This window comes from Paroedura picta, chromosome 4 (assembly GCF_049243985.1).
Source record: "Paroedura picta isolate Pp20150507F chromosome 4, Ppicta_v3.0, whole genome shotgun sequence".
Classification (NCBI taxonomy): domain Eukaryota; kingdom Metazoa; phylum Chordata; class Lepidosauria; order Squamata; family Gekkonidae; genus Paroedura; species Paroedura picta.
In genome coordinates this window covers 139,611,610-139,631,877 of record NC_135372.1, presented here as the reverse complement: position 1 = coordinate 139,631,877, position 20,268 = coordinate 139,611,610, and the positions used below count along the sequence as shown (strand labels likewise).

Below are 20,268 nucleotides of genomic sequence, written 5' to 3'. Positions count from 1 at the left end.
TAGACGGAATTTCTTTCGAATTAATTTCATCCCATTGGTTCTGTTCCGTCTCTCTGGGGCAAGAGAGAACAACTCTGCTCCATCGTCGATATGGCAGCCTTTAAATACTTGAAATACACCTGAGGCTCCTGTTTCAGTCCCGGCCCCTGCCTGGGGGAATGAGATCCCAGAAAACATCAGGGTCTTAATGGAACCAACACAGTTCCTTGGGCCTGTGAGATGGAGCTCTTCTGCCAGGTTTATGGCTGAGGCCAGTTTGGACGAATAAATACGAACCATAAAGGGCCTCTCTCGCTGCAGTTCAATAGCTCACTGTCGGCCCCGGCCAGAAGACCTAACTGGGGACATCATCAATTGCCGGGCAGATGAATTGTCAGCTCATTTGAATGGTTTTAATGATTTTAATTGTTATTGTATTTTTTTAAAACAATTTTAAACCTCTCCGAGACGGCTGTGCCGATAGGGGCTGCCTAGAAATTTAATAATAAATAAATAAAATGCAATAAATTCCAAGACTTTACAAACCAAATTGACTTTCTGCTTCTCTGCTTCATTGCCATCCCTCGGTCCCTTGCATCTAGGAAGCAATTTTACTAGGGACGCCCATCCCCCACGGATTCCAAAATATCCTCAGTCTGATGTTGTTTCTCTTGTGGACGCACCGACCCAATTTGGTGCTGTTTTCTGTTTCTCTGCCCCATTTCCCCCATGGAGTTGATGCTGTTTTAAAGGTCCTTTTGCACCAGTTGCATATAAATGGCGCATAATGTACGCCGGGCGTCCGAGGGGGAAGCAGGACATTAACAAGCAAGGTCCAGGACTCACATAACCTTTTAAAACTAATGACTCTGGGAGGCATTTTCAGAGAGCTACTGCCGAATCTGCAGGGTCCCAGTACTATTAAAGCCAGGATGGAGTGTTTTAAAGGGATGACTGACTTCTATAGTGGTCCGGGGTTAATCTGGACAATCTGTAGGGACTTCACGTATCACCATGGACTTCCTTTGTTTGTGGAATGGCACAGTTTTGATTACTGAACTGTTTCACAAAATGAAGAAGAAGAAGAAGAAGAAGAAGAAGAAGAAGAAGAAGAAGAAGAAGAAGAAGAAGAAGAAGAAGAAGAAGAAGAAGTGATTCTTATATGCCACTTTTCTCTACCCGAAGGAGGCTCAAAGTGGCTTACAGTCATCCTTCCCTTTCCTCTCCCCACAACAGACACCCTGTGAGGGAGGGGAGGCTGAGAGAGCTCTGAGATTACTGAAGACGAAGAAGAGTTGGTTCTTCTCTGCCGCTTTTCTCTACCCAAAGGAGTCTCAAAGCGGCTTCCCTTTCCTCTCCCCACAACAGACACCCTGTGAGGTGGATGAGGCTGAAAGAGCCCTGAGATTCCTGCTAGCTCAGAACAGTTTTATCAGTGCCGTGGTGAGCCCAAGGTTACCCAGCTGGCTGCATGTGGGGGAGCGCAGAATCGAACCTGGCTCGCCAGATTAGAAGTCTGCACTCCTAACCACTACACCAAGGGCTTCCACAAACAATGGACAGACCGTTGACAGGAAGGAAGGTGATTAATTTGAAGCTGGGTTTCGGAGGAGAGTTTTACAGGTATCCCAGAATGCCAAAGAGTCAGATCAGTGGGTTCTAGATTGAATTGAGCCTGAACTCTCCCAAGCAGCTACAATGACTAATTGGAGGCTATCATGCTGTGGTCACATTTGGTCACATTATTTGGTCCCATTCCAGAGACACTGGAAAAGTCGATATTTATAAAAAATTGTACAGGCAGCAGGACAAGAGGAAGATCCAGCTAGGGATGCCAGTCCCCTGGTGGGACCTGGAGATCTCTGGGATTACAATTCATCTCCAGAATCAAGAGCTCAGTTCCCCTGGAGGTGGGGAGGGAGGTTTTATTCCATTTGATGATACTTATACAGAAGCTGAAAACTATCAAAGTCAATAGCAAAGATAAGAGTTAATGAGATCAAAGTTAATAACAAAGATAAGAGTCTCAAAGCGACTTACAAGGAACTTGGTATAGCGGTTAAGAGCATCAGCTTCTAATCTGGCAAGCTGGGCTTGATTCCCTGCTCCTCCACATGCAGCCAGCGGAGTGGGCTTGTCACAGCCCTGTCAGAGCTGTTCTCACAGAACAGTCCTCTCAGAGCTCTCTCAGCCCCACCTGCCTCCCAGGGTGTCTGTTGTGTGGACAGGGGGAGAAGGCGATGGTCAGTCTCTTTGAGGTTCCTTCAGCCAGTGAAAAGCAGAGTATAAAAACCAATTCTTCTTCTTCTACTGTCTCCACTACCGACATCCTGTGAGGTGGGCTGGGGCTGAGAGAGCTCTGACAGAACTGCACTGTGAGAACAGCTCTAACAGGACTGCGATTAGCCCAAGGCCACCCATCTGGCTGCATGTGGAGGAGTGGGGGAATCAAACCCGGCTTGTCAGATTAGAGACCGTCGCTCTTAACCGGGACCCCAAGCAGAGGTTCACCCAGTCATAGAAGAATGATATTGAGCGCAGTACATAAATCTTGCAAGAAGTATATCGCAAAAAAATAAAATAAAAAAATTCAAGTAGGGTCACCCTGTTGGTCTGAAATAGCAGGACCAATTTTGAGCTGAATGGCAACTTTGAGACTGGACCCAAATTTTGTATTACAGAGAAGGCAAGCTTTACTGGTTGATCTAGCTAACATTCAGGCTCCAATCAAAAGAAGACGAAGGAGCCCAATCTGAAGAGCCCTTTCCTTGCCACGAATGGCATCATGTACCTGGCATCATGTGCGTGGGAATTATGAGGGCTCTATATCTGCAGGAGAGGCCTGCAGAGACACGAGTCTCCGTGGAAGGCCATGTAGAGGAAAGGAGAGGAGAATGCAAGAGAAAGAGGAAGGGTCAGAAGGCACCTCCCAGGTGAAGGCCAAGAGAGGCAGCCCATTCAGGGAGATGGCACCTAGACACACTCTGAGTAATGTAGCACCTGACCCCCGATATCCAGGCACGCTGAGTTGTTCACTCCAACGCCCACCTTCAGGAGAGACCTGCAGAGAGGTGCGTCTCCATGGAAGGCCATGTGAAGTGAGAGGACAGAGGAGAGGTCAGAGGGCACCTCCCAGGTTAAGACCAAAAGAGTCCGCCCATTCAAGGAGCGAACACCTAGACACACTTAGAGTGATGTAGCTCCACCCTTTCCAGGCAAGCTGAGTTGCTCACTCCAAAAGAGCACCACAAAATCAGAGCCCAGAGGCACCTTTAAGACCGACAAAGATCCATTCCAGGCGTGAGCTTTCAAGTGCAAGCACCCTTCCTCAGACTTGCACTCGAAAGCTCACGTCTGGAATAAATCTTCGTTGGTCTTAAAGGCGCCACTGGACTCTGATTTTGTAGTGCTGCTTCAGACAGTCCGACACGGCTATTACCCACTTGAGTCACAACAAAAGGAACCTCTTCTGTGATCAGGGATGGACCCACAGCACTGGATCCAGTTCATGGATTCACAGGGCCCTGGCGGAATACGATTGCAGCAGAAACAGCCATACTGGGAGTGGAGTGGCCCTGCACAGTGGAAAGGGTGTCATTCCAAGTGCCCTTAAAGAGGGGACAGGGGGCAAAGCAGAGGCTACGACCCTGATCCATGGGCGGAAAGACACCGTGTGGAGCCCCTTCATGCGCTACATGGCTAACCGGGCCCTGACTCCGATAAGCACCTTGGCAACTTGTATCGATTCTCGTGCTGGTTGTTTTTTGTGCGATTGTGCCAACCTCGTCCCCATCGACACCCTCTCTGTATTTGTAGGAGCAAAGCAGCGGAAACCGCAATTCCCCACGCACACAAATTACGGTTGGCGGGGCACAGTGTGACCCTGAGTGTGCATGCTGCAGCACCATGGGCGCATGTAGGTCGGCCGTTGTGGGCCAGAAGCCAGCTCTCAAAGACACACAGAGAGCTTTCCTTCAAGGCCCTCTTAGAGAGCTCATTAATACTGAACGCAGCCAAAGGGAAGCTCCGCCCTGGCTATTAAAAACGCTTCTCCGTCTTGTGATAAAAGCCCCTTGCACAATCGACCCTCCTGCGTTAACATGCATCTGGCCATGAGTAAGTAGGCAAAGTGGGACCGGGGGGGGGGGAAATGTACTGGCCAGCAAATAGACTCTGAAACAAGGCCCACTAATCAAGCTGGCACGTAAAAGAGCCTTTCCAGTTTGACACGATGACGTGACGTGTGCTAAGAATGGAGGCCTCTTCCCACGCCAGGATGGCAATTCCGGGAAGGGCAAAGGACTTGAAAGCGAAGGGCAGCAAAGGACCCAGAGCCTGTTCATTGGTGACTTTTCCATTGTTCATCCTAGTTAAAGATGCTGGAAGAAAATGTAGAACAGATGCAGGGGGAAGGGGGGAGTGAGTGAGGATCTAACAAGGCAGCTGTCAATCTGCCCTGTGTAGCGATTTTTGGAACAGAATATGTGTGTTGTTAAATAAAGTTTGTTTGAGTGATAGTGGCTGGTATCCTGTCACTCTTCTTGAGAACAGCGGAAGCTGTCTTCCAGCCTAAGGAGGTTTGAAGCGTGGCTGAGTGGAGTGGTAGGATACAGTCTGGTTTCTGTGCAGTGTAGATTCTGCAGAGCGACAGGGTCGTGAGTGTCCTGCATAGTGCAGGGGGTTGGACTAGATGACCCAGGAGGTCCCTTCCAACTCTATGATTCCATGATTCTAAATTCCATCTAGAAGAAGAAGAAGAAGAAGAAGAAGAAGAAGAAGAAGAAGAGTTGGTTCTTATATGCCGCTTTTCCCTACCCGAAGGAGGCTCAAAGCGGCTTACAGTCGCCTTCCCATTCCTCTCCCCACAACAGACACCCTGTGGGGTGGATGAGGCTGAGAGAGCCCTGATATCACTGCTCGGTCAGAACAGCTTTATCAGTGCCGTGGCAAGCCCAAGGTCACCCAGCTGGCTGCATGTGGAGGAGTACAGAATCGAACCTGGCATGCCAGATTAGAAGTCCACACTCCTAACCACTACACCAAACTGGCTCTAAACATCTAAACATCTGGATGAAGTTCCTGACAATTAGAGAGGTTTCTCAGTGGCACAGGCTTCCTCGGGAGGTGACTCTGCTACTTCCGCCTTCCATGTTTCCATGCTTACAAGAAATTCTCCATAGCATGCTAGCAAAGCAATGAGAAATCTGGCTTAGAACATTGTCCCATCACATGGCCAGGTGTGATGCAGTTACTTCCTGTGTGATGACAGCAACATGGCCTAGAACTTTCCCTTTCTCCTGCAAAGTCCCCCAATCCCCTGCCAGTTGCCGGGGGAAACCTGGCAACACTGCTGTAGATTCTCCTCTTCAGGATAAGTCAATGTACACATCACCCTTGATTTCCCCTTAGACTCCCTATCCACCCCAATAAGGTAGCAATCAAGTGGAGCATAGGATTGCATAACTACACTTCCCATTTCTGCCTCCTCTTACATTTCATCTGTCTAGCCCTGCATCCTATTAAGGGAATAAAGATGATTGCTTTTCTGAGATTCTCTCTGTCTCATTTGCCCCTCCTAATCAGAGTACACTGCCAACTGTACACCAAGTTATAAGACTCCAAAATAATTACCAGGTGACACGCTCTGAGCAGAGAGAACACTTAGCGCATTATGGGACTAGCACATGTATCTATTTGGGTAACAACAACAACAACAACAACAGCACACTCCAATCATCAGCTCTGGAGTCCACAGACTCATTCTGCTACGTCTGCGGACCAGACCCTGTTCCTGGGCATGGTAGAGGACACAGGGCCAGCTCGCAAAAAGGAGAAATGGGAACCACATGTGTGTACCTATATCAGGATCTGTTTTCAGCTCCTCACACAGCTGAATGCAACTAACACAACCTGGTGAACAATAGACCTCCCCATCTCCCCAATTTGGGGAGGTCTTATGGGTGACCCTCTTCCCTCCTCCAGAGTGCGGACTGACACCTCTAGAGATCACTTTTGTGGGATGCTCAGAAAAGGAGCTTGGGTTTGATCCAGTCTTTTTCAACATTTTGACCGTGGAGGAGCCCCTGAACCCCTGCGTTCGTCAGTGAACGGGGGAGTGTGACCAACAGGTGCTTGTGGTCCTGTTGTACCACAGAGACAACTCTTTTAGGGTGCCTTCTCCTTCTTCTACAGCAGGGGTAGTTAAACAGCGGCCCTCCAGATACCCATGGACTACAATTCCCATGAGCTCTGGCCAGTGAATGCTGGCAGGGGTTCCTGGGAATTGTAGTCCATGGACATCTGGAGGACCACAGGTTGACTACTTCTGTTCTACAGCACACTCCTCTAAAGAGGACTGGAGAGTTTAAACAAGGGTTCCCCAGTGAGCTTCCTGGGGGCATTGTGGTACCTGTTTCCCTTGTCAACCCCCAAGTGTCAGGAAGAAGGTGGGGCAATTGTAAGGCAGGGCTTGTTATTGGCCACCCACTTTCCAATGAAAGGGTTTCCTACTGGAGGATTAAGAGAACCAGTCAGCATCAGGGCTTTCCTTAGTCAGTCTGTGGTTCCATTTCCTCTTCATGATCTCCTTCTTCCTAGAAGTTGTGAGGAGGGAGGTGTTCCCTTCAGCTCCACCTTCTGTGGTGGCCATTTTGAGCTTGGCACTGGTTCCTGCAGTAGCCATTTTTGGTTTCGGTTTGGTTCCTGTGGCTGTTATTTTGGGTTAGCTCTGCATTCAGAAGCAGCCATTTTGAATTTGGGTTTGGCTCCTGTGGCCGCCATTTTGAGTTTAGCTCTGCCTTCTGAGGCAGCCATTTTGGGTTTGGGTTTGGCTCCTGTGGCCGCCATTTTGAGTTTAGCTCTGCCTTCTGAGGCAGCCATTTTGGGTTTGGGTTTGGCTCCTGTGGCAGCCATTTTGAGTTTAGCTCTGCCTTCTGAGGCAGCCATTTTGGGTTTGGCTCCTGTGGCCGCCATTTTGAGTTTAGCTCTGCCTTCTGAGGCAGCCATTTTGGGTTTGGGTTTGGCTCCTGTGGCCACCATTTTGAGTTTAGCTCTGCCTTCTGAGGCAGCCATTTTGGGTTTGGGTTTGGCTCCTGTGGCCGCCATTTTGAGTTTAGCTCTGCCTTCTGAGGCAGCCATTTTGGGTTGGGTTTAGGCTCCTGTGGCCACCATTTTGGGGTTTAGCTCTGCCTTCTGTGTCAGCCATTTGGGGACAGTGCTAGTCACCACCCACTCTCCCAATCCCAAACGTACCCCACAAGCTCCAAAAAGGTGGTGGGGGGGACCTCAGCTTTAGACCTTTGGAGCCAAACACCTAGTGCCCGGGCTTACCGCTGCTGACCCACTCCGTGGTCCTCGGGTCCTCATCAGCTTCCCCAGCATGACAAATCCAGCCGTCAAGACGTTCTCTGAAGCTCCGTGCGGCTTCTCAGCTACCCTCTTGCAGTCGATATACAGTTTGACCCTGGAACGGCTCACCGATACATGCACCTGCTCGACAGACAAAAATAGCTCCGCTGTACCTCTCCTTGCAGCGGGAACATTCGTTTTCAAGAGAAAACCCATCCGAGACTGCTGAACCCGGCCAAATGTGCCCAGCGCTGTGCCAGCCTGGCATACAGGAGAGCTGGTTGGACTCGGATCAAGCCCGTCCCGGTTGAAATGCCGACCCGAGCCAAGAAGCTGGCTGCCGGGCCTTGAGGATATAGCTAGCTGTCAGGAACAATTCTCACAAACAGCTAATAGCTACCCTAGCGATATATACTAGCAACGTAAGAGCCAATAGCTATTTTAGCAACATACATGCAGAAAACCAGGGTAATTACTGGTTCAATGGTTGGCTGAGGATGTGGGAAACTCAGGTTCGCTTCCCCACTAGAGCCATGGAGGCTTGCTGGTTGGCCTGGGGGCAGCCACATGCTCTCAACCGAACCCACTTCGCAGGGTTGTTGTGAGTATAAAACGGAGGAGAAGAGAGCAATGCTGCTTTGGTTTTCTCAAAGTGATCCAGCGGACCACTGGTTCTCAACCTTCCTAATGCTACGACCCTTTAGTACAGTTCCTCCTGTTGTGGTGACCCCCAACCATAAAGTTATGCAAGGGTCCTTTCACAGAAATTAAACCAAAAGTGACCAGTGGTGTGAAGATCCATTGTGCATGATTGTATAGAAATTTTTTTTTTCTGGGGTTTCTCAGTTCAGTTCTGCCTCTTGTCCCACCATGCCGATCTTGCTCTTTTCCGCTGCTCCAGACAGGCTAATGCTCTATCTCCATCTACCCCGCAGGGCTGTTGTGTGGATGGCACCCACCTGGCCAAGCTGCTTGCCCTGCAGCAACCCCTGTGAAAGGGTCGTTCGACCCCCAAAGGGGTCCTGACCCCCAGGTTGAGAACCACTGCAGTAGAGGGTGCCCATCATACCAGTGATCTCCCAGCAGCACCGACTCCAGATTAGAGATCAAATCAGTTTCAAGGTTTGGGTACTAACCTCTAAAGCAGGGGTGGTCATATTGCGGCCCTCCAGATGTCCATGGACAGCGAACACTGGCAGGGGCTCATGGGAATTTTAGTCCATGGACATCTGGAGGGCCACAGTTTGACTAGAATCATAGAATTATTGTTGTTGTTAGGGGCGAAGTCGTGTCCGACCCATCGCGACCCCATGGACAATGATCCTCCAGGCCTTCCTGTCCTCTACCATTCCTCAAAGTCCATTTAAGTTCAGGTGGGAATTTTCCTGTACAACGATTCTCTGTGCTGGGGAAACAAATTTGATGCACCGCGAATAAAAAAACACATGAGAGGCAGCTAGGCTTTCAATCTTCTCAATATCTTCTCCAGCTCCACTGCCTCAGACCAGTCGATGGGGGTCCCAGTTTAGCAGACTTGCAGCATTTCAAGTGAGAATCTGCGTTTCCAAGACAGAATCCGCATTTTACCGCCACCTGCCAAGGTGTGTGTGTCAACAACGGAGATTCATTCTTCGGAAGCACTTACCTAGGCTTAAGAACCCATTAAATACAGCGGGGGCTACTTCCGAATAAGGACGTAGAGATTTGCACAGCGGAATTCGAGGAAAGGCACGAAACGAACGAGAGATTTGGGTGGATTATTAAGACTGGGAAGCCGACGGGGGTCCCCAAAGATTCGGCAAAAAGAAGCTGGCTGAGAAGAGAGCTCAGAAGGCGAAGAGGGAGGTGGAGAGCCGGGCAAAGGAAGAGAGACAGTTCTGGGGGACAAATTGGAAAGGGGAGAAGAGAACAAAAGGAGAATAGAGCAATCAGCCTCTCTCTGTAAACACCTGCCAGTTGCGTCCGGAAGGGACCGTTGGAGGCAAGTTGACTCCAGGGTGATTCAGAGAGTAAGATGAGAACAAATGGGCTGCAATCGGTTATTAAATAATTCACAACCGAATCCCGGCAGCTACGCCTGAGAACCGCACCGGCTGAAAGGCATAACCTCGTCTCCTGACGTCAAGGCAGCCAGCCAAGGTGGCCAAGCTCAGTTTGGCAGCTTGCCGAAGCGCAGAAGACTTGAAAGGCAGAGTTATGCTGATTTTGACCACCACTAATGGCTTTGGGGGTTAGAGAGCCAGCTTGGTGTAGCGGTTAAGAGCAGTGGACTCTAATCTGGACTGAATCTGCACAGAGTTTTTATTCCAATCACAAGGCGATTCAGTCTCTGCCATCTACCCTGAATGCAATTTCCATTTTGATTTTGGGTGATTTAAATTTTTCATCTGCAACGAGCACGATTGTTCCGGAGTGACCCTGTCTTCCCCCGTGATAACCTGGAGTAGATATAACCCTAGATATTTGAAAAATCATCATGAGTAATCATCTCTGCTTTTCCCCAACTAACTTGCTGCCTCAAGCCTCCAATACTGTAGAAACGCCCTGATTGGCCAGGGCGTCAGTTCAAAGGCTTCCTCGTTCCCAGGTCGCAAGGCTTCCCATAAAGGGGAAACCCTAACTTCTCGCAGCAGAGATTTTCCCCTTGGATTTATTCCCCCTCCTTTGCTGTCTTCTCCTCCTCCACTACCCCCCCCATTCAAGAAAAGAAAGAGCCTCCTGCTTGTTTGTTTCAATGGGGGGATAGAGGAAGACACATGAAATTGATCTGAAGAAGCAGCCCTGGAGAGCCGGGTTTGATTCCCCATCTCCTCACCACATGCAACTAGCTCTTAGAGCTGGTCTTAGTATGCTGGGCTGATTCTGTACTTATGTTGTTTTTTCCATTGTGGATCCTACTGAATTCAGATTGAATTCAGATCGATTTGAACTCCGGTCTTCCTCTATCTCCTCCCCCCATGGAAACAAAAAATCTCAGTTGGGAAAGCTCAGCATGGGGAGGGGAGTCAAGCACAGAAGGAACCTCTTTCTTTCTTTTCTGGAATGGGGGGCAGGTAGAGGACTGGAGACAGCAAAGAGGAGGAATATCTCCAAGAGGCAAATATCTGCTGAAAGGAGTTAGGGCTTCTGGAGCTTCTGCTGAGAGAAGTTAGGGCTTCCCTTTTAAGACAAGCTTTGCATCCAGGAACCAGAAGCTTTGAACTGATGCCCTGGCCAATCAGGGAAGACTGCTTTGCTCCAAAGCATGGAACAATAAATTAATTCACAAAAAGGAGCCGTCTACACATTTATTGATTATGGTTTTTCAAATATAGAGGCCTATATACACTCCAGGATATTGCAGGGGAAAGGTAGGGTCACTCCAGAACAGTCATGCCTGTTGCAGAGGGAAAATTTAAAGCACCCCAAATCAAAATGGAGATTGAATTCAGTGTAGACTGCAGGACTGGGAGTGGATAAAAAAGCCCCAAACAGACTACACCTTGTTCTCTTAGACCTCTCATAGCCCTGCCTGCCTCATGGGGTGTCAGCTGCTTTGGGACTCCTTCAAGTAGTGAAATGCAGGGTCTAAAGCTGGAGAACATGGCTGTTTCGGAAGGTGGAATCTATGGCATTCATACCCCAAACTCCGCCCTTGCCAGGCTCCGCCCCTAATCTCCAGAAATTTCTCAAGGAAGATCTGGCCACCCTAACAGCCGGGCTCCAATTCCCAAAACATCAATGCATTGCACAGTCCAAACCCAAAATCCTGGAAAGCCATTCAATTTTCTTTGCAACAGAACGAGAGTGAGCAATCGCCTTCAAATTAATTTGCTAGATTTATGCACAACGTGGTACATGGAGAATGCGGTGGTTCTGTTCATTCTCTGGCATCTCCAATTTTTTGGAAGTCTGGGAATGATTTCTGCCAGGCACTTAGTCATGCATCTGTCTGTCACGTTCCCTGGACAGAAAGACCGATGCCCCGGACTGTGGGAAAGCCCGCTCCCGAAGTTCAATGAATTCGTGACAGTTCAATCTGTTAGAGCGCTATTAATTCGGGAGCCAAATGGATTAGAAGTTTTCTATTTGCAGATTTTCTGCTTCCTTGCCATGCTGTTTCTTGGCTATGCTCATGTATCAATTTAAATAGATTATAGGCTGCAAACAGGAAGTGGTTTCAGACGGCGATCCTCTCCCTCCCCCTCCTCCTCCCCCTCCCCTCCCCCTCCATTAGTATTTCAACACATGAAGAAGAAGAAGAAGAAGAAGAAGAAGAAGAAGAAGAAGAAGAAGAAGAAGAAGAAGAAGAAGGAGGAGGAGGAGGAGGAGGAGGAGGAGGAGGAGGAGGAGGAGGAGGAGGAGGAGGAGGAGGAGGAGGAGGAGGAGGGTTGGTTCTTATATGCCGCTTTTCCCTACCCGAAGGAGGCTCAAAGCGGCTTACAGTCGCCTTCCCTTTCCTCTCCCCACAACAGGCACCCTGTGGGGTGGGTGAGGCTGAGAGAGCCCTGATATCACTGCTCAGTCAGAACAGTTTTATCAGTGCCGTGGCGAGCCCAAGGTCACCCAGCTGGTTGCATGAGGGGGAGTGCAGAATCGAACCCGGCATGCCAGATTAGAAGTCCACACTCCTAACCACTACACCAAACATGCACAAACCCAGAAAACTTAGCAGACGTCTTTGGGGTATTTTTAGAATCGTAGATGAACCAAAGCACGGGAGACGACGACATTCCGAGAAACGTCTCCCCTTCGGTACCCACCTTATGGAAGCTCCCGTAGAAAACCTTCTTCACGTCCGGTTGGTCAAAGGTGACTTCTTCTACGTCGGCATCATCGTCCCGACTGAAATAGGTCAAGGATTTCTTGTTGGCTAGAGGAGGGGAAGGGAACAGAAAGTGGCAAATTGCCTCCTTTGAAAGGAAATGAAACAAGCAGGACTGACCTCCCCAATGGGAGCCCATCAGAGAGTGGAGCGACACGCCAAAATATAATATTTCAGAGGGAAAAGGCTGGGCAAGATCCCAAAACTCAAAGAGCGTCTCACAAAGGGCTATGCAGGCTTTGCGTTTGTGGATCCGTAGAGGATCAGAGTTTCAGGTCCGAGGCAGGATCGTAATCCTGTGCTGCTGATTGGCTCATGTCGGTTTGGTCTCCTCGGGGGAGCCAGGAGATTGAGAGGCAACTGCTGTACCCCTGATTGGACAACACGTGGCCAGATCCACTAGGGATCCAATCGCTTGAAACCAATCTGGATCACCTGCAAGCACGCAAAGTTCTTCTGTCCTGACTTGTATATATGGGGGAGGACTTCAGTTCAGAGGATCCTGAGCTGAGATCACTAATAAAAAGCTAAAAGATTCCAGGGCCTCTGTGTTTCTTGACCCATGGATTTCTCAGCTGGAAACATGATTTTTGTGGGATGCACCCAACCGTAGGCAAGCCACGTACCGCGGCGTCCTAGCCTCCATTTTGGAAGTCCTAATTGTGTGGCTAGCAGCAGGTTGGGAAATACATGGAGATTTTGGGGTGGGGTGGGATGGGACCTAGGGTCACCAGCTACAGGTTTTTTCCCAACCTGTTGGGAAAAACCTGATTTTGAGTGTGGAGCCTACAGAAGGCAGGGTTTGGGGAGTATGGTTCAATAATATGATCCACCTTCCAAAATTATCTCCGGGGCCTGGAGATGAGCTGTAATTCCAGGGGTTCCCCAGGTCCCACCTGGAGGCTGGCATCCCTAGTGGAGCCTGAGGAGGGCAGGGTTGTGACCCCTGGAGCAGGCAACCCTAAGTTGAGCAAGGATCATAACCAGAAGGGCAAATGGGTCACTGTACATGGTGGGACCCATGGAAGCTCAAACCTGTCCTCTGGGACCTGCAGACTTGCTCAGTGTGAACTAACTTATAACAGAGAGAGCTTCTGGCCAGCCCACTCAGCAACACAGGTTGCCTAGAGGAGAAGGAGGAGGAGAAGGAGGAGGAGGAGCTGTTTGCTTTTAGCAGTCCTGTGCAGGAGCGGGGGCAAGGGGGGGCATGAAGGAAGGAGCAGCAGTGCCAACCGGCTGCAGCGGGCAAGAAAGGGCTCAGATGGAGGAGTACGAAATAGCATTCTCCTCCTCCCTTTTGTGGCACAGAAGGTGTGTGCCACGTTCTTAGTTCCCGCTTGGCTCCACCTTCTTAGGACTGCACCTGCAACATGGCAGACACCTTCCAGCCCTGGCTACAAGCCAAAACACCCTCATGCCATAAAGGTCGAGGGGGAAAGGAGGGAGGGAAGAGTAGGGGGAGACACCGTGCGGGGCCCGCAGCATATGCTGCGTGAGCTACCTGGATAAACCGGCCCTGGGGACTCCCTGCAGATGATGCACCCACTTACGGTCGAGCACAATGCCGAGGAGCGGCTGGGAGCCTTCATCCGTCACCAGCCACACGGCAAAGGGCTCCCTGGGGCTCTCCGGGAGAAGACGGAGCAGGAAGGAGACGGTGTATTCGCTCGGGATCCCAGAAGGAAAGACTTCGCTGTGGACACAAACAGCACACAGGGAATGCCTCAGTCGGCCGTTCTGGACTGAGGTCCCAGAGTTCATTGCTGGTGGTCGTTGGCTTGCCAGTCCCCATTTGGGGGCAGGAGGGTTGTCCCCTGGTTTGGAGCCTCTCTCCCCATTTCAGAAGTCTCAAAATGAGAGGCAATGTGTGTGCAGGGCATTACACCCCTCCCAGAGAATTACCTCCCTCCCCAACAGGCAATTAGTCAGAAGTAAACACGACATTACAATGTCACCTGAAAGTGGCACATTGGTAAGGATGCTAGTCCCCAGTTCGGACTTGGGGATCTTTCAGAGCTTATCTCCAGGCAACAGAGATCTGAACCCCTGGAGAAAATGGTTGCTTGGGAGGGGGGACTCCATAGCAGGTCCCTCCCTGCTCACTCCTAGGAGCTCCACCCACTCCTGGCTCCACCCCCAAAGTCCCCAGGTCTTTCCTAGCCCAAAGCTAGCAACCCCAGTGATGTTGTTTTAGATCATTCCAGTATAAGAAGAAGCAGAGCTGGTATTTTGTGTCCTGCTTTTTACTACCTGCAAGAGTCTCAACGTGGCTTACAGTTGCCTTTCCTTTCCTCTCCCCACAACAGACACCCTGTGAGGGAGGTGAGGCTGAGAGAGTCCTGATATTACTGATGAAGAAGAGTTGGTTTTTATATGCCACTTTTCTCAACCCGAAGGAGTCTCAAAGCGGCTTACAGTCACCTTCCCTTTCCTCTCCCCACAACAGACACCCTGTGAGGGAGGTGAGGCTGAGAGAGTCCTGATATTACTGATGAAGAAGAGTTGGTTCTTATAGACCACTTTTCTCTACTAAAAGGAGTCTCAAAGCGGCTTACATTCGCTTTCCCTTCCCCTCCGTCCGACACCCTGTGACGGAGTTGGGGCTGAGAGCTCTGAAAGAACTGTGACTGGCCCAAGGGCTGGCTGTAAGTGGAGGAGGGTGGAATCAATCCTAGTTCTCCAGATTAGTGTCTGTCACTCTTTAACCCAGCCTTTCTCAGTTTCCCCCATTAAGAAACCCCAGAAATATTCTTCAGGCTTCAAGAAACCCCGGAAGTGGAGCGATCGTGCAGAACGTGGTTTGGGAAACACACCTGTGGACACGCCCACCTGGGGCCCCTCCCCTTCAAGCCCATCATTGGTTATTTTGGGAGAGGGGAAAATGAGCCAACGTGATCATATATAGTCATCTCACCCGATAAACCCTGGGAGAGAAAGCCTGCATTAACCACTACACCACGTTCTCTCTTTGTGCCTTCCTCACAGTGACCTGGGGAAATGCACCTACTAGGGGAAGCACAAGAGCCTCTTGTGGTGCAGGGTGTTAAGGCAGCAGACATGCAGTCTGAAAGCTGTGGCCATGAGGCTGGGAGTTCAATCCCAGCAGCCGGCTCAAGGTTGACTCAGCCTTCCATCCTTCCGAGGTCGGTAAAATGAGTCCCCAGCTTGCTGGGGGGTAAACGGTAATGACTGGGGAAGGCACTGGCAAACCACCCCGTATTGAGTCTGCCATGAAAATGCTAGAGGGCATCACCCCAAGGGTCAGACAGGACTCGGTGCTTGCACAGGGGAAACCTTTACCTTTACCTTTAGGGGAAGCACAGTCATCCCATGGCTATGCACTAAGTCAAGGAAGATCTGGGTTCAAATCCCTTCCTGGCCATACAGGTGTCATTTGGTGCAACATTCTCCAGCCCTTAAACATTACACCAAGCTGTCTCTGGACTGGGACTGGGTGGCCTTGCTTCCATCCCAAACCTGTTGGCTTTTCACCTTCCCTCTCGAATGACACCCTGACCTTGAGAAGGTGATTATTCTTGCGGCCCTTCCGAAATGCCGGCAACGTGAACGCACCGTGGCTGAGAATATTTCCACGGAGGAGACACTGCGGCATCCGACAATTTGGTGTTAAGAAGCTTTGCTTCTTTAAACAAGATTAAAATTATCCCTCCGCTGCGGTAATTAAACTTAAAAAGGAAACTACAGCTGCTTCGCGGTAATCCAGTCTGTCTCGCTTTGCAAATCTGTAGGCAATAAAAGAGGCGTTCATGCCGGGCGTTGGTAAAGCCCTGATTAGGAGGAAGGCGGCAAACGGCAACGCAATGCTCAAAGTCACAGTCCAGAGTCAGGGGTTTAATTCAGGGGTAGTCAAACTGCGGCCCTCCAGATGCCCGTGGACTACAATTCCCAGGAGCCCCTGCCAGCGAATGCTGGCAGGGGCTTCTGGGAATTGTAGTCCATGGACATCTGGAGGGCCGCAGTTTGACTACCCCTTAGACCTGTTGAACTCCCAAGAGGCCACATGGCTTGCCATGGACCTGACATGGTATCATTTATGAAGAATAGCTGAGTTTCTTATACCCCACTTTGCTCTGCCTGAAGGAGTCCAAAAGTGGCTTACATACACCTTTCCCTTCCTCTCCCCACAATAGATTCCCTGTGAGGGAGGTGGGGCCGAGAGAGCTCAAAGAGAACTGATCCGGGACTGAGAGAGCTCCAAAAGAACTGCTCTGTGAGCACAGCCCTACAAGAACTGTGACTATCTCAAGCTCGCCCAGCTGGCTGCACACGGAGGAGGAATACAGGCATCATTCACTGCAATGTTGCAATTCCCTGCAGACAAATAGCCCTCATCTGCAAATCCATATGATTATTCTTCACATGCAAATCTGTGTCATTTTTTTTCCTTTGAGAGAAAATGGGGATAAATCAGGGTTGCCAGCCCCCCTCCCCCCCAAACACCAGTTCTGGATTGCGGGGGGGGGGGGAGGGAGAGGTGTGAAAGACAAGCTAGGAAACTCCTGGAGATTTGGGGGTGGAGCCTGGAGAGGACAGGGAGCTTAGTGGGGGGCAATCCCATTAGGTCCCCCCTCTAAAGCATCCATCTTATCCAGGGGAACATGTTGAAATTGCAATCAGCAAGGTGAAGTCAGCCTTGAAGGGCTCTTGCTAGGCTGTTAAAGCAGCTGTATCTGTGTGTAGCAGCTGCAGCAACAAGTGGTCACTGGTGAGGTTGCAGTGGAAAACCCCTGGGCACAAGCTCTGGGAATTCATTTGTTTAAGGTGGGCTCCTGCCAACTTCCTTCTTCTTCAGGAAGACAGAAACTCCGTGTGCTTTGCTGAAGCAAGGAGCAGCCACCATTAGGCTCAGCTCTCTCCATCTGCTGCTGTGTGGGCATGTAGTCTGCCTGCAGCCTAGCCATAGAGGCTTGCAATGCACTGCTTTTGTAACTACTCCTTCAGCTTTTGTGTTCTGCTTCAGTAAGGAGGCTGAAGCAGATGCATATGAGACATATTTGTAAATAATCTTTGCAGGAAAGATTATTCTGTGCCTCATCCACAGAGCTAACTAATAACTTCACACTTTCAGAATGCTCTGTTACTCTGCAGCACTAATTTTCTGGAGGGAGTCAGGATCAAGCCAAGTTCAAAAGTCCGGACTGTATTCTGGAGATGAACTGTAATTCCAGGAGATTTATATGTCCCTTCTGACGGTTAAGAGTGGCGGCCTCTAATCTGGACAGTCGGATTTGTTTCCCCACTCCTGCACGTGCAGCCAGTTGGGTGACCTTGGGCTAGTCACAGTCCTCTTAGAGCTGTTCTCACACAGCAGTTCTGCCAAAGCTCTCTCAGTCCCACTTACCCCACAGGGTGTCTGTTGTGGGGAGAAGAAGAATCATAGAATCATAGAATCATAGAATCATAGAGTTGGAAGGGGCCATACAGGCCATCTAGTCCAACCCCTTGCTCAACGCAGGATCAGCCCTAAGCATCCTAAAGCATCCAAGAAAAGTGTGCATCCAACCTTTGCTTGAAGACTGCCAGTGAGGGGGAGCTCACCACCTCCTTAGGCAGCCTAGTCCACTGCTGAACTACTCTGACTGTGAAAAACGTTTTCCTGATATCTAGCCTATATCGTTGTACTTGAAGTTTAAACCCATTACTGGGTGTCCTCTCCTCTGCAGCCAGCAGAAACAGCATCCTGCCCTCTTCCAAGTGACAACCTTTCAAATACTTAAAGAGGGCTATCATGTCCCCTCTCAACCTCCTTTTCTCCAGGCTGAACATTCCCAAGTCCCTCAACCTATCTTCATAGGGCTTGGTCCCTTGGCCCCAGATCATCTTCGTTGCTCTCCTCTGTACCCTTTCAATTTTATCGACGTCCTTCTTGAAGTGAGGCCTCCAGAACTGCACACAGTACTCCAGGTGTGGTCTGACCAGTGCCGTATACAATGGGACTATGACATCTTGTGATTTTGATGTGATGCCTCTGTTGATACAGCCCAAAATGGCATTTGCCTTTTTAGTGCTGCATCACACTGCCTGCTCATGTTTAGTTTATAATCCACAAGTACCCCAAGGTCTCGTTCATACACAGTGCTACCTAGAAGCGTATCCCCCATCCAGTAGGCATGCTTTTCATTTTTCTGACCCAGATGCAGAACTTTACACTTATCTTTATTAAACTGCATCTTGTTCTCATTTGCCCATTTTCCCATTGTGTTCAGATGTCGTTGAACTCTGTCTCTATCTTCCGGAGTATTTGCCAGTCCTCCCAATTTGGTGTCGTCTGCAAACTTGATGAGTAGTCCCTCCACCCCCTCATCTAGATCATTAATAAATATGTTAAAAAGTACCGGGCCGAGCACCGAACCCTGAGGTACCCCGCTACTCACCTCTCTCCAGTCTGATGAAACACCATTGACAACAATTCTTTGAGTGCGGTTCTCTGACCAATTCCCTATCCACCTAACGATCTGAAAATCCAGATTGCAGTCCTTCAACTTATCCATCAGAACATCATGGGGAACCTTGTCAAAAGCTTTACTAAAATCCAAGTAAATGACATCAACCAAATTTCCCCGATCCAGCAAACCTGTTACTTGGTCAAAAAAGGAAACTAGGTTGGTCTGGCAGGACCTGTTAGAGACAAATCCATGCTGACTTCCTTGGATCACCAAATTGTCCTCCAGATGTTTGCAGATCGCTCCCTTTAATATCTGCTCCATTATCTTCCCCACAACAGAGGTCAGACTCACTGGTCTGTAGTTTGCCGGGTCATCCTTCCTCCCTTTTTTGAAGATCGGAATAACGTTTGCTCTTTTCCAGTCCTCCGGGACATCTCCAGTCCTTAAAGAGGTTCTGAAGATGATGGACAAGGGCTGTGCAAGTTCTCTGGAAAGTTCTTTGAGTACTCTCGGGTGCATTTCATCTGGATCAGGGGATTTGAACTCATCCAGTGCAGCTAAATGCCTCTCAACAACCTCTCTATCCATGTTAACCTGCCACCCAGACACTATCCTTTGGCTACAGCCATCTCTAGATGTGCCTAAACACTTTGACCTGTGGGAAAAAACAGATGTAAAATAGGCACTAAGCCTTTCTGCTTTCTCTGCATCTTTCGTTAGAGTTTGTCCATCCGCACCCAACAGTGGGCCTATTGCCTCCTTTACTTTACGTTTGCTCCTCACATAACTGAAAATTCTTTTCTTGTTACAATGGGCTTCCCTGGCCAATCTTAGCTCACTCTCAGCTTTGGCCTTTCTGATGATTGATCTACAGTGCCTAGTAACCTGTAGGTACTCTTCTTTAGAGCTCTGTCCTTCCCTCCATTTCCTGAACATTTTCCTTTTCTTTCTTAGTTCCTCTTGAAGTTCTCTGTTCATCCAAATAGGCTTCTTAGAGCTCCTGCAGTGTTTTCGTATTTCTGGAATAGTCATTGATTGAGCATGCAATAGCTCTTGTTTGAGTAGCGCTCACCCTTCACATGCTCCCTTCCCTTCCAGCATTCTCGTCCATGGTATGACACTCATCATGTCTCTGAGTTTATTAAAGTTTGCCCTACGAAAATCCAACATCCGCGTCTGGCTACAAGCTTCCTTGGCTCCCCATCTCAAAAGGAATTCTATGAGGACATGGTCACTTCCCCCTAGGGTCCCCATCTCCTTCACCTCATCCACCAACTCTTGCCTGTTGGTCAGTATTAAGTCCAGTATGGCTGAACCTCTTGTGGGTTCATCTACTATTTGATAAATGAAATTGTCAGCCAGGCAGGTCAGAAACTTGTATGACTGAGGACGCTTTGCAAAGTTTGTTTCCCAGCACACATCTGGGAAATTGAAGTCACCCATGATGACAAGGTCCTGCCGCGTGGATATTTTCTCAATCTGCTCACAAAGTGCAGCATCTACATCCTCTCGTTGGTCAGGCGGTCGGTAGCAGACACCAACCACCACACTGTTTGTTTTCCCCTCACTTATTTTCACCCAGATGCTTTCCACTGTAGATATGCTCTCCTTCACTAGAATTTCCTGACAGGTAAGCCCTTTCTTCACATACAGTGCCACTCCTCCACCTCTTCGATCTATTCTGTTTTTTCTGAACAGTTCATATCCATCCACCATTACATTCCAGTCATG

At 49.5% G+C, this 20,268-nt stretch overlaps 1 protein-coding gene across 2 annotated transcripts in view; it reads right to left on the bottom strand.

Annotated features, from left to right (window-relative positions):
* COL20A1 (collagen type XX alpha 1 chain) overlaps positions 1-20,268 on the bottom strand; it is a 142,657-nt gene that overhangs the window by 38,835 nt on the left and 83,554 nt on the right. For both annotated transcript variants that reach the window (XM_077335837.1, XM_077335838.1), the window contains exons 24-26: positions 13,681-13,823; positions 12,069-12,178; positions 7,309-7,467 (exon numbers count right to left, since the gene is read on the bottom strand). In XM_077335837.1, the coding sequence (XP_077191952.1) occupies positions 7,309-7,467; positions 12,069-12,178; positions 13,681-13,823 (412 nt within the window). The remainder of the gene's footprint in view (positions 1-7,308; positions 7,468-12,068; positions 12,179-13,680; positions 13,824-20,268) is intronic.